Source organism: Tuber melanosporum (assembly GCF_000151645.1).
Source record: "Tuber melanosporum whole genome shotgun sequence assembly, scaffold_143, strain Mel28".
Lineage (NCBI taxonomy): Eukaryota > Fungi > Ascomycota > Pezizomycetes > Pezizales > Tuberaceae > Tuber > Tuber melanosporum.
This window is the reverse complement of record NW_003298801.1, coordinates 229,918-246,158: the sequence shown is the minus strand read 5'-3', so window position 1 is coordinate 246,158 and position 16,241 is coordinate 229,918. Positions and strand designations below refer to the sequence as shown.

Sequence of the window (16,241 nt, the reverse complement as noted above, 5' to 3'; positions counted from 1 at the left end):
ATGGAGCTACGGGCCAAGGACCCGAATGCTCTAGTTACCACGTCGTATAGCGATTGTATACAGTTGGCTGCCTGTGGAAGTAAGGAGACGCTGCCTATGAATCCGGATTTACCGGCGGACCTGTTCACTTGCTGCTTGACGACCCCGATCGAGATAGCGATTCGTTTTTTCGTGCTTCAGAACCCATTGCCTTCAAATTTGACAGTCGAACAGGCGATGAAGATTCCTGGCCGTCTCCAGGAGCGTAGAACGCCACTCGGCGAGCTCAATTGGATTTTCACTGCTATCACTGATACCATTGCTTGGAACACCCTTCCTCGGCCCTTGTTTAAGAAACTCTTTAGACAGGACTTGATGGTGGCAGCGTTGTTTAGGAATTTTTTGCTAAGTCAGAGGATTATGAGGGTTCACCAATGCCATCCGATCTCCTCACCCCCCCTACCAGAGACACACCATCACCCGTTATGGCAGTCGTGGGATTTGGCGGTCGAAATGGTGCTGGCGCAGTTACCGGCGTTGAATAGAGCTACTGATGGTGGCCCCGCATACGAATATCAACATTCTGGATTCTTCACTGAGCAGCTCACAGCCTTCGAGGTTTATCTTTCTCAGGGCGCGATTGATAGAAAGCCTCCAGATCAGCTTCCAATTGTGCTTCAAGTTTTGCTTAGTCAGGTGCATCGTCTTAGAGCACTCATTTTGCTCAGTAAATTCCTCGATTTGGGTCCCTGGGCTGTGAATCTGGCATTGAGCATTGGTATTTTCCCCTACGTGCTTAAGCTTTTGCAGTCGGCGGCGCAGGAATTGAAGCCCGTGATGGTGTTTATTTGGGCGAGGATATTGGCCGTCGATGCTTCCTGCCAGGCGGATTTGTTGAAGGATAATGGGTACAGCTACTTCATCCAGATCCTCAGTCCAGCCTCTGGAATCCCTGTCGGAAACGCAAGTGAACATCGCGCTATGTGTGCTTTTATTCTCGCCATGTTCTGCAGAGGATTTCACCAGGGCCAGGTGGTCTGCATGCCTCCGAATGTTATGGGCGCATGTCTTGCCCACCTTGGAGACGAGAATCCATTGTTGAGGCAGTGGGCATGTCTCTGCTTGTCACAACTTTGGCACGACTTTGCCGAGGCCAAGTGGCAAGGCATCAGGGAGGGTGCACACTTAAGACTTTGTGAACTTGCTACGGACAACGTTCCGGAGGTCCGGGCGGCGGTATTGTATGCACTCACAAGTTTCTTAGGGATCCCGGAGATGAGCGAGGAGGTTGCAAAGATTGAGCAGGATGTTGCGGGGTCGCTCTTGATAATGACAGCCGATGGAAGTAATATGGTTAGAAAGGAGTTGGTAATATTCCTCAGTATGTTTGTCAAGAGGAATGAAGGAAAGTTCTTGGTTGCGGCATTCGAGCAGATGGTCCAAGAGAGGGACGATCTTACTGGTGTTGCGCGAACGCAGACGGCTGAGGGATTGAGGCCGAGTACCCAGCCAACTGAGAGACATCATTGTAGGGTGTCCTCTGGACCTGGAGCGTTGGGGGCTGAGGGAGCAAATGGTTCAGCTAAAAAGAAGGATACTCTCGGCGCTATTTCGCCTAATACCATTTTCTCAGCAATATGGCAAGCGTTGCTCATGTTCTCCGTCGATCCGTTCCCAGAGATTGGTCAGGCTGCCCAGATTGTTGTTGATTATGTCCACCTCGCACTTTTGCAGAGCCCACTTGGCCAGTATGCCCAGGATGTCATTGAGGAGATTTCCCGCGCCAATCTGCGTAGCTTCAACCTTACTTTGCCCACCAATTCGATGCCCGAGAGCAAGCGTCCCGTGTCGCCTGCGCCGACCAAGGTCGAAGGGTACTTTACTACCTCTTTGCGAAGATCAGCGAGCATTGCAGCCAGCTTGAAGCAGATGGCTTTGGGATATGCCAGTGGAGAGACGACACCTACTAATTCTGCGCCCGCAACACCGAAGACATTGAAGGGGAGCTGGTTAGCTAATGGGAGCGCAGAGAGAAGCCCTGAATGGAATAGACCCCCAGACGCGAACGACCCACAGAGCTCGTCCACAAGCTATCGCACTGCCAAGGAACCGATTACTCGTAATTTTCATGCTAAAGGAGTTGACAAGATTCCTAGTATTCCGCTTAAAAGCCAGTTTATGGAATGGTCTATTGAGGTCTGTTATCCGTGACGATACATCCTAAGCCTAGCTAACCTTGAGCAGTACTTCCGCGAGCCTCAAATGAAACCGAATGAGGCCGACGAGCCGGGCAGTGTTGATTATAACCAGCGTTTGTGGCGTAGAACGCGAAATGACAGGATTATCATCGACACACAGACTCAAAAGGAGCGGGCGAGCGCTTCAAGATGGGATCATAATAAGGGTGTTTTCAACAACGGGAGCCTTCCTATGAGGTTGCTGTTTCATCAGTTCGAGAGCCATCTCATAGCTGTGGATGAAAAGGATAGTGTATCGGTATGGGACTGGGCAAAGGGTGTGAAAACCAACCATTTTTCGAATGGCAATCCTACCGGCACAAAGATCACTGAGATTAAGTTTCTTAATGAGGACGATGTTGCTCTATTGATGACTGGTAGCGGGGAGGGTGTCGTTCGTATTTACCGGAATTATGAGAATGACGGTGAAGTCGAGCTGGTCTCTAGCTGGAGAGCTCTTACCGATCTGTTGCCTTCTAGGAGAAGCTCTGGGTTGGTTGCTGAATGGCAGCAGGGAAGGGGGACAATGCTCGTCGGAGGAGATGTGAGGGTTATCAGAGTCTGGGACGCACCGAGGGAGATGTGCATGAGTGTAAGTATTCCCCCTTTATTTTATCAGGAATATACTGACCACGGGCGTAGGATATCCCCGCACGCTCCGGGTCCTGCATTACCAGCTTGACATCTGAACAGGTTGCTGGCAACATCTTTGTAGCTGGCTTCGGTGATGGAGCAGTCAGGATATATGATCGCCGTCTGGCGCCTCGAGACTCGATGGTGAAGGTTTGGAAACAACACAAAGCCTGGATTGTAAAAGCGCACATGCAACGAGGTGGCATGCGTGAGTTGGTATCTGGAAGTGCAACGGGCGAGGTCAAGCTCTGGGATATCCGCATGGATAATCCGGTTAGGGGATTCCTCGCACATACAAAGGGAATGAGAAGCTTGAGTGTTCATGAGCATGCTCCTATCATTGCAACGTATAATAACCCCACAAATTCCTTACCCCTGTCCGTTATTTTCCTGCTTTTATGAAGGCTAATAATCCATCGGTAGTGGCTCAACCTGGCATGATGTGAAACTCTGGAATACCTCTACTCCCAAGGACCTCCCACTCTCAACAATAAAGCCCTACAGCAGCTTCCTACACCAGAACCGCAGCAATCCCGTGACCGGACTCGCTTTCCACCCTCACCGGATGATGGTAGCCTGCTCCGGCGCTGGAGACAACCATATCAGTCTTTACAATTGTGATTCCAAAGGCGGGATTTAGGGTCGCAGTCTATATAACTTGGCTTTTTTCCGTTTCACCAGCTTTGTTAGTCATAATCGTAATAGCTTTTTAACGTGGGCATCAATTGACCGAGGCTTTATCCGTTGGTTGGTTCCTTGATCGATTGGGACGGTGCTTTTTGAGGCGAGGGGGGGGGAAGGTGTGTATTCTAGATTAGTTGAGTAATTAGGGAGGGGGAGCTGGACGGGAGTTTGGTGCTTTCTTTCTTATAGTTACTTAATGGGGGATTTTTTATTTTCCTTAGGTTTTTTGTGCTTGCTCGATATATTGATTGATTCTTCTATTTTTCCTTGTTAGCATTTGTCATGACAATTTTGCGGGTATCGTATGTGGCAGTGGCCTAAAGTTATTTGATAGATGAATTGATGGATGAAAGTGGTGATGGATGAGGTTGGGTGCGATGAAATATTCTTTGCTGATCGTGAGCTTGCATAGGAGCTGTTACAGTGAGGTGACGGAGTTTTCTTTGGGTGTTTAGTGGCTAAACCAGGCTTACTCTACCGTGCTATATTTGACCTCGCGAAGACAATATGGAAACTATAATAAAAGTACAAGTATCATAGGAAAAATCAGGACATGGGAAAAAAAAGAGAGGCTTCCCTTTGTTTTCGCCTTTTCCTTGCTTTTTTCAATCGTCTAATTGTGCGGTTTAGATCATTTATTATCCATCAACCCCTCACCTGTACTCGTACTTTATGGTACTGTACTGTCATCGGTCTCAAGGCGAGATACTTGAGTGCTTGTTTGTGCCACGGTGCCGGGCCTCTGAAATCGATCCTCCCTACGACCAAAATCCAATGACGAACCGGCCCAACAAGAAGGAAGTTTTCCGAGGAAAACTCTGCAGAAACCCGCTTAGAAGCAATTCCTCAGTGGCTCTATGGATTAACTTACATTCCTTGGTGAAGCGGGAGTGGTAAGAGGCGCATTTTGAAAATAAATAAATAAATAAATAAATAAACGAACACAGATAGTGCCATACCTCCTCGTGCATTCACTTTGACGGGCACACAATCAACGATCATGAGTGATGGTTCGTGATGAGGACCAAAGGGTTGTGTGTGGGGAGGAGGGGACGGGGTGATCTGCCGTGCTGTGGGAACAAAATTCTGGTGGGGATCACGTTGTTAAGTAGCAGGGCTTTTGGATTGAGTGATCCGGACAGGAGGCAAGGGTCATGAAAGGCATTCCTCCATCCATGGTTAGATGAGTGGGGAGAACAATTATCTCCACGACAGACGATATACAATTCAGAAACCTCGAATGTCAGCAACCAGGGTGAGTTAATGGCCGCCTAGGGTATATATTAGAGAAACACGGCACCTGACTATGGTGCACCGGAGCACCAGACACCATATTAAACAGTTCTGGTTTGCCCGAGGCCTGGTCCCTTTCCTTCTTACTTATAATGGCTCAAGTTTGGCCGCAATGAGGCTGCGGTGGTATGCATACCTGATCTTCGAGCGAGGGGGATATACTGTTGCTGGATCCGGCGTGTAGGAGAGGGAGGGAGGAATATAGTGGGGAGTTGAGCTTGCTTTCTCAGCGCTCGCGTGAGGTCAGGTCGGGGTGAGGCTGCCCCGGGCTTTCGGCATATGACTGAGGTCGGTAAATATTTTGCGGAATGGTTAATAGAAATATTTGGATGTGGGCAAATGTCCGGAGATGCCTATCCCATGGACGGATGAGACATGCAGATTCACGGCCTTCCTAATATGGTAGCTAGAACCAAGGGTCTTGGCAGAAGATTGTAGTTAATTTGCTCACGTGATATCAAATTCAACCGAAAAGCCAATTCCAAGAATAACGCTATTTGTAGGAAAATAAACCAAAAGCCATTACAGAACAGTATGAAAATCAAAAAAGCACTTATTTCGCTTACAAAGAGGTATCTCACATAAAGTGCACCAAATACCTATCTCACTTACCTTCATTTTTTGTAGAATCTCAGCCCGTTCATGTATTGGAGGGGGGTTTTTAGGGTTGCCTTGACATTTTTTAAACCGGCAATACCAGTATTGGTATTTTTTATTCGGTAAAAACATTTGTAGATGGGCACCAGTGGTACGAAAAGAGAAAGGTAGTAAGGATGTCTTTGCTGTGATATAGGCATGCAGGTTGGGTTTAGAGTTTGTAAGAAGAGGATGTAGCTGAGACCAGCCAGTCTCAGCAAGGGCAAGAGCAAGCTTACGGCGGAAGGCTTTATGCTCATACTTGGGGTTAACCAAGCGAGCAATGAGGTAGGTATTTGTAATTGCCATATCCAGAATCCAAAACTAGAGTGGAAGCTAATTACGTCGACTGGTTTGATGCGATGGATAATTACTTCGAAGCTGGTCGGCGATGTTGACCCCACCTATGTACTTGTTGTAGTCGTCAACAAGAGCTGGGATGGGCAGAAGCTTTTGGTGTTCGCTGTCTCCAAATGGCTTTCTTGTAGCTACTGCATTGGAGCTGCTTTTTTTTTTTTTTTTTGCGATTACTGAGAACTAGCTGACAAAGATCGTGAATTATAGTTAAAAAAAACAGTATTATTGTCCTGCCATAGGGCAGTACAAACACCATTTACTATGATACCCGAGAGGTGATTCCATTCCAAAAGCTTCGAGGTTATCTCTTTACTAATCGGAAAAGCAGAAGGGAAATCGTGACGCTTGGCCCGAGTAGTGCCAACAGCGCCAATTCCGTGGTCTCTCAGGTGCTGGAATAAGGAAATATTAGTAAAGTAATTGTCCATAGAGATGTTAAACTGACTGGACAGGAATGGGAGGGCAAAAACAAGATGGCATACTACCTGGGTGGTGGGGGAAAAGCTGCTTAAGAGTTTTTTTTCTTCTTCAACCGAAAGTTGTTGCCCACTGCAATTTAATAAGGTAAGAGAGCGTTCCTTGCTAATATTCGTATACTGATTGGTTGTTTTGGGAAAGTCACTAACCTCATTCCCCACAGCATCAGAATAAAATAAAAACAGATACGTATATCCCTGGTCACAGAGAGCATAGATTTTATGCCCCTGATCTATTGGCTTTCCAAGCATTTTGATAGTGTGTACTGACTGGCCTTTACAGAAAACCATCATTTCATTGAATGAAACATTCGAGGATGGCTAGAAGTGTTCTTGGAAACACTGGCACAGGTGGGATGCAAGTGGCTCTATTTTATGCCACCAGTTTACCTGATTGTAGGTCTCATCTGGTGGTGAAATATGGAAATAACATTTTATTTGCTTATACCGATTATAGGACATGTTGTGCATAATCGGATGCTGTATCTCCTGATTCTAGTAATCCTCAATAGCAGGTAAGGAATGTACCCCCATCCATATCTGCAATCCTATAAAGATTCGCAATTCTTCTACACTAACTAGGTACCAAGGCCGTGGGAAAGACTGAAGTTCTGGGGCAATAAGTGGTACACTAGGATGCACAGCTGGAGGTTCGAGAATGGGTTGGTATGGCATGTGTCCAACTAACTCTGGGTGGGGGATACTGGGTGGAATAGGAGGCATTGGTATGGATGGGCTGATAGTAACCGAGGAGTCTTGGTTGCCCTCAGCTGTTTGCTGTTTGATTTCTGCATAGCGGTTGGTATTGGTAATGATTTGGGCTAAGATATCATTTCCAAAAAACAGGTTGAAGAGAGCAAGCGGTTTGGGGTTGCTGCCGAATTCAGGTGGGAGAATTGGACTTGCTGGATGTGCCAAAAATGGACTTTTGTATGCTTTGAATTCTGGGGGTTCGGGTAGGCTTTCCAGGATTTTCGCATTCTCTGCCGATATCTTCTTCACTTTCCCCGCTGGCCTCTGCGGTGCACTCTTGACTTTTTTTGCCTGTGATACATAACTCAGTAATCATAGTTTCCAGCTATGTGCCCTCCGTTCCACCATGTAACAGAACTTACTGAAGTCTCTTCAGTTGGTTTACTTGTAGGAGGCCATTTGCGGCTTCCCTTTGGTACTGTTATAATGTTTATTTCCCGCTTGCGAAGGGCTGACCATTGGGCTGAATCCATTTTGATCAATTTAAGTGGAATCACAATTATCTATGATTGTTTAGGTGAGGTTACAAGAATGGCTTACTAATGTATGTTTCTTTTGCAAGTACTAACCTAACTAGGAAGGCCGTGAATCTGCATGTCTCATCCGTCCATGGGATAGTTACCCGAAGGCACAGTTAATTTAGGTATTTGGAGATACTATCATCTCGTACCATTGACCAGCTCGTGACCAGCAAGTGAGACACCAACCATTGAGGGGCCAAGTCACAAAATCCAATACTGCCAAGAATTTCCTAATCCAATGTGGCTCGCAAATTTCTGTCTCTCACTCCGTATGGGACCAAACGATTTACTGGTCCTGTGGCGCAGCCAGTTTTGTTTACATGATCTTGGACCAGAGCACCAGCTACAACACCTCAAGAAGCGGAGAATTGAAAAATTCTTTCACCTTGTCGGATCACTTCTACCTTGGTATTACAGATGAAGAGTCAAAACATTCTAGTCTAGTAATCGCCCCTGGATCCACGGGTACGACGCCTGTGTGATGAGTCCGGCGGTGAAGATGTTTCAGCCACCGGCCTCTAACTATGAGTAGTGCGACCCCGGCGACTAGCAGGAACCAATCACCGCCAATATCGTGGGAACAGCCCTAAAGCAGCTGGTGGTTAGGGGTGTAGTGCTGGCGTATATATACTGTGAAACTGGTCTTAAAAAAGATGACAATGGAGCTTAGCGGCTGAGGTCTGTGACTTCCGGATATGGTGAAGAGATGGAAGCGGACTGTTTTCTCATTACTCTAGGTTTTCACCTGCACCGATGCCTTGGAAGGTTGGATAAGTACCTCCCTAATCATCCACTGGAGCTTGTGGGGCCTGTGAAGGATATCCTTCAGGGATGACTGAGAATTCGAATATCAGTCACCGGGAGGCCTCGTGCTGAGGTCGAAATTATGAGATATTTCACCACAGGGGTTATAGTACCCATTAATCTCAGCCTGTATGAGATGAAATGATATCTGGAGAAGAGGTTGGAGATGGACACTATGCGAGAAACAATGCCTGATGCTTTATGGAAAATGTTCTGAGAATTTTTCGGGAAAAAATCTCTGAAATGTGCGTAGGATCCACAGTTCCTACTCCATGAATGATATATTCACTAATAGTGGCCTATAGACTCCTCCTTGTTCCATTAAACATCCACGCTATCATAGGGGAGGATACCATCTTTGAGGGAAAACCAAAGTTGAAAGAGATGACCAAGGGCAATTATTTAGGGGACGGATACAAGACCTGATCACAAATGAAGTCGCAGGAGGGGAGTTCGTTGGGTGCAGGCTCCGAACCGGCTCTGATGTGGGTATCGAACTCGAAGCGGCCACTATATGCTCACAAACCATGCTACGCCTCTTAGGAGTGAAGATATAATCCCCTGATCTGAATCTTAGAAACATTCCTACAGTTCGGGCACCTCGAGCGTGATATCTACGCCTCATCCCGGTTGAAGCATTCTTCTCTACCGCCCGGCTTATCCATTTCAGTCTGCAAGAGTGTTTATCCAATAATCCATGCCTATTCTAAAGCCTACAATCAACGACAGTGGGAATTTGCTTGACGTACCTCAATCTTCAGTGTGTCCGGGAACTTTCGCCGACTTTTGGCTCCACCCCGTCGGTTCGATAGCATTGGCACGGAAATCGACGACCCGGACGGGAAATTTGATAACAAATATCGACAACCTAGACGGGAAAATCGACAATATTGACACCAGTGTGAGCCATGTCGAAGGGGGCCTCCGGCAGACTTGCAAAGACATCCAATACCCAGGGATGTTGGTTCAACTTCTGGGGACGAATGCTTCCCACTTCCGGTCGACGATCTTAGCAACCAGTTGCCTAATAATAAACGCCTGAAATAGAGACAAAAAGCTGATGAAAAGGTGGCTCGAGGAGCTGAAGCATTGCCAAAAGTCTTCCAGTGAGGGCTGCGGATCTAGTAGTGGACAAGTAAGCAGCACGGTTCTACCCAAATATACCCTACAACTCTTACGTGAAAATTATCTCAATGCGGGTGGCTCGCTGGTTAGAAAAATGAAGGAAATAATAATTCAGGACTTCAGGAGAATAAGAGTTCAGGTCCCCATATTGAAAAATACAGCTTGAGTTGGCTTCTATGATACCTTTTTTCTTTTCCTCTTTTTTTTGCTTTCCCTTTCCTTTCCTTTCGATCTTGCTTTTTCAGTTCTGAAGTCCCTAAGTCCTATAGGTGCGACAACAGATAAGTGTCTACCATGTGGCTGAGTATGCAACATAATATAATAAACCGAATACTAGACCAAATCAAATCAAAAAACCATACTTTCACTCTCCCATATCTTAGAAGAATTTCTACGGTTTTTGTAATTGATTTGATCCAGTATTGGGTTAGTTCTATTGGATTGCATACTGAGTCACTACTCAGCCACCTGCTTGACACTCTTCTCTTTCTGCACCATATGTTTCGACCCATCGAGGGACGCGATATCATTACCCACACTGTGCAACGCATACAGTCGCACGCTGTTGTCTCGGAGGGCCAAAATAGTGGGCACTGGTTCGGACGAGGTGACACCTAGTAGAAAACTTTGCTGAGTGGAAGTTGGAGTCCCACGATGGTTTGGTGTTCACAATTAGTATAAAAACCGAGTTCGCAGAATACAAGAGCTACTGCTAAAACTATAGAGGAAAACCTGGCAGAAATATCGTGATTTTTTGTACCATACTTTCCGAACAGATATGATACCAATCTTGCCATCACAACCCCTCACTCGTAGACCTCTCAAATCTATGATAGACATCCAGCCAGGTTTCCCCTGCATTTTACTGGCCAGCTATTGGCGCTAAAGTGAGGAAAAAAAAAAAGAGCCTCCAAACCCGAAAAAGACTTATGAGGGGCAACAACCACAACCTTCTCTTCCACCCCACCACGCCTTTCCATCCATCACCCACCGTCGCCGCCACTAATTACCCATAGCATATACGATACGTAGACCATGTCCGGAAATGCTTCACCCTCGCCGCCGGCGAGTCCGGAGATTGATGACGGCACAAAGACGGTTATTGGGATTGCATTCGGGAATACTACAAGTTCTATTGCCTATACTACTCCAGTTTGTGCCTGCTCCCCTGCTTCGAGGGGGTTCGACTGACGACACGTAGGATGGCAAAGCGGAGGTTATCGCGAATGAAGAAGGAGGTTCGATTGTTATGGGAGAATGGATATTGATGGGATGAGAGGCTGACGGAAAACACTAGATCGACAAATTCCTTCAGTGCTATCATGGGTCGGTTCGGAAGAGTACCACGGAACACAGGCGAAATCGCATCTGATTCGGAATGCGAAGAACACCGTAGCGTACTTCCGGGACTTCCTCGGGAAGAAGTACTCCGAGATCGATCCTACGAATAGTCACAACTCTGCTCACCCATTGGACGTCGATGGCGTGCCATCATTCAACCTTCAGCAGGCGGATGACGAGACTGTTTCCACCGTTAGCATAAATGAAATCACCACGAGACACCTTATCCGGCTTAGGGATTCGGCGTCGGACTTTTTGGGGCGCAAAGTTACTGGTGCGGTGATCACTGTTCCGACCGACTTTTCGGACACCCAGAAGGAGGCGCTTGTTGCCGCGGCTAAGGCTGGTGAGCTTGAGGTTCTGCAGATCATCCACGAGCCGGTGGCAGCCGTCCTTGCGTATGCCGCTAGGCGGACACCCGAAGCGCAGGGCGTCGACAGGAATATTTTGGTAGCGGATCTTGGAGGTACTAGGTGTGATGCTGCTGTTGTCGCATCTAGGGGTGGGATGTACACCATTCTTGCGACGGCTCATGATTATGGACTTGGCGGGCTGAGGCTTGATGAGGTGCTTGTGAATCACTTTTCGAAAGAGTTTATCAAGAAGCACAAGGTTGATCCGGGAAATGAGAGATCGCTTGCGAAGCTGAGGCTGGAGGCTGAGGGGACGAAGAGGACTTTGTCGTTGGGCACCTCGGCAACCATTTCCATCGAGTCGCTTGCTGATGGATATGACTTCCACTCTACCATTAACAGACTGCGGTACGAACTTTCCGCGAAAAAGGTGTTCGACCAGGTTGTGTCACTCGTAGAGAATGTTGTAAAGAAAGCGGAGCTGGACTTGTTAGACATTGGCGAGGTTTGTCCCCTCATCCTACAGCCAGCCATCTAGTACTAACCACGATCTAGGTAATCCTCTCGGGCGGCACCTCGCACACCCCCAAAATCGCCTCTCGCATCGCCGCCCTCTTCCCAGATTCGGTGCCCGTAAACGCCCCAGCAACCCTTACAACGGCACTCAACCCATCAGAACTCTCGGCCCGCGGTGCAGCAATCCAAGCTTCGCTAATTGCTGAATTTGACAAGGAAGACATCGAGCAATCTACCCACCCGGCAGTAACCGTAGCCCCCCACCTCTCACATCCAATCGGCGTCGTAATCGGTGAAGACAACAGCTTCCAGACAATACTCGAAGCCCAGACCGCAGTTCCCGCTCGGAGGATCGCTCAATTTGACGTTCAGGCTGACGGCGACGTGATTGTTAGAATCTGCGAGGGTATTAGAGAAATTGTGGTTGAGAAGGTTGAGCGACAAGTCAATGGTGAGAGGGACGAGGACGACAGCGAAGAAGAAGAGGAGGAGGAGGAGGAGCGCAACTGCGTGTTAAAGGTGCACAAAGTCATTGCCGAAGCAGCCATCAGGGGCGCCAAGAGAGGCGGGAAAGTCGAAGTTACTATCAATGTCGGCTCGGACCTTGGCCTGAATGTTGCTGCCAGGGTGATTGGCACCCAAATTGGGGTTAGGGGAGAGGTTAAGCCCGAGGCCGGATCTGCGCAGTAATCTATTTATGTGGCTGTACGTGCACGTAGAATTAGGTACAAAAGTTTTATTGCTTGCTATTAAAGCGGGATGTCCTGTTCTTTTTTTACACTTTTTTCTTTTCTATAAACCCTATGTGTGTTTGCTTTTTAGTTGCCGTTTTTCCAACTCAGTAATAGATTGTGTCGAGCTTGAAATTGATCGATTGGATGGGTGGTCATGTTATCGCTCCTGATTTATATACGGCCCTTATGCAGGTCCTGGCGCTACGTACATCGCTTTCTCTTCCTCTGCTGGTGTAATATCTAGAAGGGGAGGAAGGAAGGAAGGAGACGGTGATTTATCCGGCCGGACATACCTGACATGCAGTCAGTGCACCTCCAAATAACCATTGGCCATACTGAACCTCTATGTCGGGGGTGGGTTTATTGTGCTGTTTTTTGCAACTCCCCATTCATTAAGTAACCGGTGTCCTCCACCATGAGTAGTGGAAGGAGAGGAGCTAACTTATGGTCACAATTTGTCACTCGGTATGTACTATGTATTATAGCATGTGTGACTTATAATAATTATGGTGTGAAGTTACCCACACCGTCTAATGGCCCGGGCAAAGCATAGTGTTCAGGAACTCGGGATAGTTGGGAGCTGGGGATAGCGCCGGTGGATCGACATCTGTCCCTGCGCTCACTCTTCTCCTGGTCCTTGTCCTCTATCACAATTTGGCAATCAGACGGCTTCAATTCCGTAGCGCTGTGGGACGAACGAATAGTGTTGATTTGCGGTGTGTTAGCTACCAATGGGCTACCCCTCAACAGCTTCATCCCACTCACTTCATTACTATGGTAGTTGTAAGACTTTTTCTTTTTTCCTTAAACCGTGCTCTTCAGTCTAGCTTTAACAGTTCGGGATCGATAGAGGACTTTTTCTAGACAGGAGATTACTGACCGAGCCCTTTGCCCTATATTTTCCCATAAAGGCACCGGTATGCACATGATACCCGGTATGATACATAGCGTCAACACTCGTCATAGCCTTGGCATTTAACCTTGGCATATAGCCAAGGCTATGATACTCTAAAAAATTATTTTTCCCCACAACGACAACATCACCATCTTTCCTCCCGCCTGTGAAAAAAGAATCCAGTGCCCAAGATGTACATCCGTCAGTCCAAATTTCCCAACCTGAGGAAGTACCAGTACTCCGCCGTCGACCACTCCCTAGTCTCGCGGTACATTCTGAAACCCTTTTACACAAACTTCTTTATCCACCTTTTCCCACTCTCCATGGCGTACGTCTCATTTCCACCCCTGGAAAATAGACAAAAAAACTAATAATTCCTAAGGCCAAATTTAGTTATTATTCCCCATCCGAGATGACAATGGAGAGAGTTGGTCCGCTGACATTTTTCAGATTACCCTCTCCGGTTTTGCTTTCGTGATTGTTAACCTCCTCACGTTGCTGTGGTACAATCCCACCTTAGACCGGGACTGCCCAGGATGGGTCTACGCCTCGTGGGCAGTGGGCCTATTCCTCTACCAGACATTCGATGCCTGCGACGGTACGCAGGCAAGACGTACTCGGCAAAGCGGGCCCTTAGGAGAGCTATTTGACCATGGTATGCCGCTCCCCGGAACTTTTTTTATCCCACCCACCCATCTAACAGAAAGCAGGCGTAGACGCAATGAACACAACACTGGAAGTCGTCATCTTCGCTGGCGCAATGAACCTCGGTTACTCGTGGATAACTATCCTCACGCTCTTCGCGAGCCTCTGCGCTTTCTACCTGACGACTTGGGAGGAGTACCACACTGGGACATTGTACCTAGGCTTGGTCTCGGGGCCCGTTGAGGGCGTGCTGACGCTCTGCGCCGTGTACGCCGTCACCGCTTTCAAGGGTGGGAGTTTCTGGCAGAGGCCCATGCTCGAAGCGCTTGGGTTGCCATCCCCCGGCTTCTTGGCCCCAGTGCTGAGAGATATGTCATTTGCTCAATGGCATTTGGTTTACGGGGGGATTATCTTGGCATTCAACATTGTGCAGAGGTTCGTTGTCACCTTTCGCTCTATCATGGCTCCCTGCAAAAAGCAACACGGTGAAGGATTAAACATTTTTAACCCTGAGTTTCCGTAATGAAGAACAAAGAAGCAACACTCTAATTTTTTCATGACGCCCCCTCCTGGCCTATCCTCTCTCCCCAACCCGCCCACCTGACATTCACAAATGCTGACAGCTCCCGCGCCTAGCTCCCATAACGTAACTCGCGCCCGCCGCAGCAAGAACCTCCCCGTAGCCCCAGCGCTCCTAGGCCTAGCTCCTTTCTTCACTACCTGGCTCGCAATCCCCCTCTGGCTATCCCTACGCCTGGAGATTCTCCACGAGCATATCCTCCCCTTCATCTTCTTCATCGGCGCCTCCTTCGCCTACCAGGTTGGGCTGATCATCACGGCGCACCTAACGAAATCCCCTTTCCCGTACTTTAACGTCCTCTCACTTCCAATCCTCGCGGGGACGCTCGATGCCCTGGGACCGTTCTTGCAGGCCAGGCTGGGTCTTGGATGGACGAGTGTACTTGGCGGAGGACCATATACTATTGCATACGTCCTTGCGTGCCTGGGGTTGAGTATTGGTGTCTATGGGAGCTTCGTGGTAGATGTTGTCACGAATATTTGTGATTATTTAGATATTTGGTGCTTGAGTATTAAGCATCCTTATGCCCCTAATGTCCCAGAGAAGAAGGTGGAGTGAAGGTGGTATAGTATAGGCGTCGATAAGGAGTAATGGCCGATTAATGGCGTATCGTAAAAATTGGAATATTTGGACCTCACGCTAAGACGTCCAGAATTTCCTCCTTTGGATTAGGGGGGGAAGAGGGAAAGCACTTTTTTTAACCCTTAGCAAAGACAAATAAAAAAGGAAAATACGATCAACCCCACTAGGAGTCCAATGCTCTAGTGTGATGAAGTCCAATTATTCCAAACCTTTGTGGTGTGCGGTTGTCGCGGGGGAGGGGGGGCGTATGAGCTTGGGTGGAGTTTAAGGGATAACTATCATATATAATACGAGTATTTTTCATTTGACTTCCTTGTTGGTATGGGAGGTAGCAGTTAACAACCTAAACGATGGTAATTGGGGATAGCAGGCTTATAAGCTTAATATCTCTTGAATTGTCCTTCATACGATCCTAATACTTTACTGGGAAAAACTTATTAAATCTAGGAGATAGTGTAAGAGAGAAACGATCACAGATAGCGATTATGCCTTTTCACGCTAATTATTCCTACCTTTTGGTACAGCCTCTGGTAGAAAAAATCGGGAAATGACGAATCAGCTTCTGGGTTTTGAATGGAGAATTCAGAGTGCTCGAGCCAATTGAGGAACCGTGTCCTAAGAATTAATTTCCACATTTCCCAACAGAGGCTGTACTTGTACGAGTACCGTACTGATGGCGCTTACCTAATCTGCGAGCTAACCTAGAGTGGACGAAAGACCTGTCGGTGAATACTGGTCTAATATATGATACTCACCCAGGCTCATTCGTCCACTCTGGGTTAGCGCCAATATTAGATAAACACCACAGCCATTTAGGATACTCATCCAGTTGTCCGTTATCCACACTTGGTTCATGCTCAGATCGAGTAAGCGAGACTCTGATTCAATATACTCGCCCAGCAGTCTATCTTGCGCCCTAGTTCAACGTTAACATTGTCCGATGGAAGGGATTGATAAAAAGGAAGGGGATGAATACCGAAGGACTGACATCACTCTGGAGTGATGTTGGGATCTCGCTGTGTGGCGGTTCGGGCTTCACAGAATCAAACGGGACCAGTGAGCCCAAGCGTCCAGTCCGTCAGCCTTTGGGTGCGGAC

The 16,241-nt window shown here is 47.7% G+C and overlaps 3 protein-coding genes; all 3 read left to right on the top strand.

The window, feature by feature from the left end:
- On the top strand, nt 1-3,747 carry GSTUM_00002741001 (uncharacterized protein; the record flags this gene model as incomplete). XM_002836399.2 has 6 exons in its annotated part: nt 1-1,441; nt 1,550-1,824; nt 1,909-2,175; nt 2,224-2,808; nt 2,859-3,196; nt 3,273-3,747. 6 exons carry the CDS (start codon nt 1-3, stop codon nt 3,487-3,489), a joined length of 3,123 nt encoding a protein of 1,040 aa, XP_002836445.1. The 3' UTR covers nt 3,490-3,747.
- Nucleotides 3,748-10,467: 6,720 nt separating this feature from the next.
- Nucleotides 10,468-12,623, top strand: GSTUM_00002739001 (uncharacterized protein). XM_002836398.2 has 5 exons: nt 10,468-10,650; nt 10,700-10,736; nt 10,796-11,697; nt 11,748-12,159; nt 12,238-12,623. The coding sequence occupies exons 1-5, from the start codon at nt 10,534-10,536 to the stop codon at nt 12,396-12,398; spliced, it is 1,629 nt and encodes a 542-aa protein (XP_002836444.1). The 5' UTR covers nt 10,468-10,533; the 3' UTR covers nt 12,399-12,623.
- Nucleotides 12,624-13,528: 905 nt separating this feature from the next.
- GSTUM_00002738001 (uncharacterized protein) lies at nt 13,529-15,120 on the top strand (the record flags this gene model as incomplete). The annotated part of the gene is made up of 4 exons (XM_002836397.1): nt 13,529-13,669; nt 13,788-13,992; nt 14,048-14,417; nt 14,619-15,120. 4 exons carry the CDS (start codon nt 13,529-13,531, stop codon nt 15,118-15,120), a joined length of 1,218 nt encoding a protein of 405 aa, XP_002836443.1.
- Nucleotides 15,121-16,241: the final 1,121 nt, after the last annotated feature.